This window comes from Etheostoma spectabile, chromosome 21 (assembly GCF_008692095.1).
Source record: "Etheostoma spectabile isolate EspeVRDwgs_2016 chromosome 21, UIUC_Espe_1.0, whole genome shotgun sequence".
NCBI lineage: Eukaryota > Metazoa > Chordata > Actinopteri > Perciformes > Percidae > Etheostoma > Etheostoma spectabile.
The window spans coordinates 23,661,383-23,666,820 of NC_045753.1; the positions used below are offsets into that span (position 1 = coordinate 23,661,383).

At 41.5% G+C, this 5,438-nt stretch overlaps 1 protein-coding gene across 6 annotated transcripts in view; it reads right to left on the reverse strand.

The window, feature by feature from the left end:
* The window catches only part of arhgap17a (Rho GTPase activating protein 17a), a 33,574-nt gene that overhangs the window by 6,586 nt on the left and 21,550 nt on the right, over positions 1-5,438 (reverse strand). For all 6 annotated transcript variants that reach the window (XM_032503312.1, XM_032503311.1, XM_032503308.1 and 3 more), the window contains 7 exons: positions 4,894-5,021; positions 3,569-3,680; positions 3,167-3,248; positions 2,929-3,009; positions 2,699-2,812; positions 1,907-1,998; positions 327-474 (listed from right to left, as the gene is read on the reverse strand). In XM_032503312.1, coding sequence (XP_032359203.1) covers positions 327-474; positions 1,907-1,998; positions 2,699-2,812; positions 2,929-3,009; positions 3,167-3,248; positions 3,569-3,680; positions 4,894-5,021 — 757 coding nt within the window. The remainder of the gene's footprint in view (positions 1-326; positions 475-1,906; positions 1,999-2,698; positions 2,813-2,928; positions 3,010-3,166; positions 3,249-3,568; positions 3,681-4,893; positions 5,022-5,438) is intronic.

Sequence of the window (5,438 nt, forward strand, 5' to 3'; positions counted from 1 at the left end):
AGACAGTGAAGGAGGAGTAGAAGAAACAAAAAACACCAAGGATTTGATCAAAAAGTCACAGATTAGACCAGGAAAGAGAATCACCATAAGTCCAGAGCACAGAGAGTAGCAAATAAAAACAGTGTTAAGAATCATATCAAAAGGATTCTATCAAGTCTACCCCAAAAAGAAGCAAAAGAACGGGCTCAGAAAAAGCAACTGGATTAAAGGCAAAATGATTTCTAAAGCAAGTATTGGTGTAAGTAATGAAATGCTGTGGACCAGGGAAGTCCTGGAAACAAGGTTCCCAAAGAGGTACTTGTTGTAAGGAACTGCAGGTTGATTACTTGTCTTTGCGCGTTGTGTCGTTCTCTGGTCCGACCATACTGCCAGGCCTCTTCCTCTCAATGGTGCCGCAGTCATAATCAAGGGGATTGTTGTGGTTGGATGCAGGTGTAGGCATTGCAAACATGCCGGACACATTGAACTCCACATCTGCAGGAAAGAGAAGGCGAGATTTACCAATACAAACTACTATAATACTAGGGCTGGGACGATTGGTGCTTTTGTCCCAATACAATGGTGCCAATTTGATATGTATTGCAATTTTCATTTATTGCGATTCTAGAAGTGCGATTTTCTTTTTCTTCTTTGACAAATACAAAAGTTGAATAATACACGTCTAGACATTTAAATATATCGCAAGACATTACAAATTAAATTATTGTCAGACTGACTGACATGTGATTGTAAAGAAGTACATAACATGGATTTTCTGCATGTTCTGCTTTCGGTCAGTTTTGCTGGAAACAGATATGATGTAGTCATTGTCGGCACTACCGTATAGACTGAAAATATTTAGGTGAATCCTTGGTAAAAATTAAATAAATAAAACATTAATTCTAGGGAAAATAATTAATTTTCTAAATCATCGCAAAAAAAGCACGCTACATATGTAAATCGAGTGTGCCATTAAAGACCATGGACTTGACACTAAGAATATGTGTGTGTGTGTGTGTGTGACAAGCATAGTGTGCGCTCGCTATGCACGAGCCTAGGCGCATCTTACTAATATGTGGTTAAAATTCAATGAAATGCTGTGCTATTGACTTAAGACCAGGTTTTTGTTGGTCAATGGCGCGATCACTCCCTGCTGCCGCAAGATAGCCTAACGCCAAGAATTCAACTGAACACACCTCCCTGTAAGACTGGCACGCCCATGGGTGCAACTATGGGTGCAGGACAGGTGCATTTGCTATTTAAACAATGTGGGTGCAGGACGGGAAATTAACAACTGCTTTGGTCTTAAAATCGCAACGACATTTCCGTCGGGCTCTGCATTTCTCTGTATGAGCACCGGACAGTCCGTCTTCGCCTTGGCCTACAAGACAGGGACGAAAGGCGCTCTGGCTTTGATAAGCCTGCTAGATACAAAACGACAATAAAAGCAAAATGTTGAGAGGTGAAGGTGTAATTTGCAGTCTGTGATAAATTTACAGAAGAGCATGCATGCTTTGGTATAATAATGTGCAAGTAAAAACAGTCTTTATCCAATAAAAAGGTGGTTACAAACGAATTGGATTTATGGAAAATATCTTGAAAAAGGCAGCTTAGTGGTACTTGAATAACTTCTTCAAGCTGAATTAGGGGGAGAGTATGGGACATCTGTTTTATAAGTTTTCAGTGTAGTCTGTGAGCTGACCCTCTAAAGTGCAAACCACAGTTGGAGTCAGGGCAGACACAGCAAAGATTTTAATTGGTCCAAGGCAGCTTTGATTACTGCTGACTCTCTTTCTTGCTCGGCAGTTACAATCCATCATATTCACCGTCAGCCTCTGGTGTAAAATAGGCCCTGATTGGCTACAGAGCAAAAAAAAGAAGGTGGTCATACTGAAAACAACTGCTGCAGAGAATAAACAGAACCTACCCTCAGGAAAGAACCAGTCAGCATGCTGGATGATGGGCTCCACGATGGCCACCACGTGCACAGACGTAGCTGCAGCGATCTCAGCTAGACTCCTGGGTGGACACGTACAGATGAGCAAAAATGAGACGGTTTTTAGCAAAATAAGGGACAAGCTAAAATGCCAGGCTATCCTCTCCACCACCCTAGACTAAGAAAGAAACTAAGAGTTAGATTTGCTTGTTTTAAAGATCCCACATTGTAAAAAGTGAGATTTCCATGTTTTTTAAATTACAAATGAAGCAAGTCAAAGTGCTATAGAAATACTGTAAAATTGTCAAAACTCTCAATCCACAGAGAAATGCATCCCGTATTCAGAAACGCTTTTTAACTAGCCGTCAGGACTTCCGTACAGTTGTGATGTCACAAATGTACTATAAATACACAGTAGGTAGGGAATGCTGGTACAGTGCTGTTACAGTTATTCCCTGCCTGCAATTACGATGCAGAGAGTGCAGATGCGGTTGACCTGGAAACACTGACCAATCAGAGCAGACTAGGCTTTTTCAGGAGGGAAGCTTAAAGAGACACGCGCTTAAACGGAGTGGTTCAGCGTTTGGAGAATACAGGTAAATTCAGACAGACGGTAAGACAAAAATAAAGTGTATTTAGAACACTAAAGCATGTAAACATGTTCTGGTGGAAACCCCAATTTATGAACCTGTGAATAAGTGTAATATGGGACCTCTAAACAGTCACTGCATGTAACATTGTATTAGCAACATTATTGTCCCGTTCCTCTCGACCCCCTCTCACCCCTCAGTCTTGGCCCACATCAGGTTGGGTCCTAGGACAATAGCGATGTTGCTGGGCGTCATTTTGTTGACCTCGCTGTCCTGGGCCAGTTTGGTTAGAAACTTCACCAGATACCTGCAGGGAAACAACATATTTAACAAGCTGTAAAGTGTAAACATTGTCTCATACAAGCGAGGGAATTAAAGCATTGCCGTCATGTGACCTTTCTCTTGTAGTTTTAAACAACTAACCTCAGGTTGGTTTTGTTGTTCTTTGGTAGCTTATCACATACAACCCAGAGTGCTTGGAGCCTCTTGTCTGGGTCTGACACACTGGAGAGATAGAAAATGAAAGCAGAGCACATTATTAGTCCAGTCTCCGGATGGAACACCCCAGATGAATCATCCTATTGTTTCTCATTGCTGTACAGTGATAGACCAATGCATTATTGGTACATTTTATTTTCAGTGAAAATCATATGAGCCTTGCCTGGATGCTTGGATCCATTCATCATAAAGCTGGTAAGACATCAGAGGTTCAGGGAGTTCCCTCAGGTAGGACTTAAGTGCTCCTGGAAACACACATCAACAGATATTTTTAATTATTTTAGCCACTTTTTCAAGGCAAACAAAGTTTCATTACATTATTTTTCGTTTGTTTGTTAGTTTGGCCATTTTTAATTGGGAATTCCTACGCCATTCCAACATTTTAGGGGGCAGGCTAGTACATTCTGAGATGACACGGCAACACAAATATGGACATTTAAATTCATTTCACTGCCCTAAGTAAAACAACCGTTTTTTTTTCTAGATTTTGAACGAAAATAAATCAGATAATTTGTCCAAAAAATGCTCCAAGAGAAACAGAAATGAATTCTGGTTTGGGACATACCAGCGACAGCATGGGGGTCAGAGTAGAACTCCTCCAGTTGGGAAGTGGAACAGTCCAGCGCTGCCTTTAGCTTCTTTAGCTTGGACGCTCCTGCTGCGATTCTGAATAGACCCTGACACACAAACAAAAAACAAAAAACACTGTAACATTGCCGGCAAACAACAGAAATACAAGCAGGCATTCAATGTGCACACAAGACACAGTACTTTCATTGAAACCTACACACTTAACACACACTTTCCTAACACTCAATTACAGATAGACTCGGTATAACTCCACAACATAAACTCCCCCTGCCAGCTGCAAATACTGAAACCTTAAAAGCAGGCAAACAAACACACCCACCACTCACAGCAGAGCGATCTCTTTACTTTGACACGTAAACAAAGGCCGTCTTCACACCATAATGACACAGACTGGACTCACCCGGGAATGAATAGGCCGACAAATAACGTGCTTTGCAGTCAACACTAGCACTCTCTCTGTCTCTCGCTCTTTTTTGCACAGACATATACACACACACAAACATGAAACTGATTTATGAAGAGGAGACAAGTAGATTCTGTTGTATTCTAAATTTGTATCAGGGAGGGGCATCGCAAACATTTCATAAATCTTCATTGAAGCATAATGGGCAACAGTTTCTTTGGAACAGCATTGCAGAGATATTTATAGTTTGTCTTCTTCCTGCCTATCTCCTTGAGTCTTAAGATGTTCATGTAAACAAACAGTTTAAAGTCTTGGTTTCAATTATGCCAATGAACAGCGGCAGCCACAGCTCCATGTGACTTTTAATGAGCTGCGCCAGCACTTCTTTAACTTACATGGTAAGACAAGGAAAACAAAGGAGCAGTCAAGTCATGTTATAAAGTACTGTGCGAGAAAACAGCTTGGCGTTAGATAAGGAGAGACCTCTAAAGCATGAATGTGTGCTGGTTATCCTTTAAAAGGAGCTGTTCTCAAAATACTGAATAAAACACCCATATCTTTGCATTAGGGGTATCACGATTCTCCCAATCCATGATTCGATTTGCCTTCGAATTTTTTTGACAACAGGGACAACTAGATGGCCACTAGAGTTTAATGAGGTGCACATGAATTCCGAACAATTTTCAAATTAAAATTGTGACACTCCTGCTTTACACAGCAAAAAGTTGTTTACTGCTATATTAATATTAAGGATGATTCATATCAATTTTATTTTACTCATCAGATCAATACGTGTGCAATCCTAGCAGTAGAATGATCACGCCGGATGCAACGAACAAGGAAGGTTTCCTTGTGCTGTTCCTGTCTGATCTCTTTTCACTTCTTAACTTCCTTACCTCTTCCTTCATGCCAGTCTCTAGGAGCATCATGACGCAGGCTTCTAGTGGCAGGGCGATCTCCCTTCCACTCCTTTTCAGGTGTTCATCCAGCCCAGTGCCAAATGCAGGCTTCTCTGTCCACGAGTCTAAACACAAAGAGAGCAATCAATGGTGAAGAGAGTGGCAGCGATGCCTGACTGTAGTTTCATTTGCACTGTTTCAAATCTGAAGAGACATAAATCAAGTGTTTTAATAAAGAAGTTGGAGATTATTTGTAGGACCCGTTTAATGAATAAAAAAAAAAAAACAGCACTGGCCCGGGACTCCGGCCCAGCCTGTTGCTGGTCTTGATGGCAGATTTCTGGGTCAACAACTCTTATTTGCGCCACTTTCCTAACCAGTCCTCACTCCCCCTACAGGGTGCTGTCAAATAATAACCACATGCTCCTCATCAGCAGGTACTGACTCTCTTTCTGTGTGCATGTGTGTATGCGTGAGTGAGCTAATTTGTTAGGGAACAAGGAGGCAGAGGGGCAAGGAAGGGGGGGGGGGCTTGCAAAACC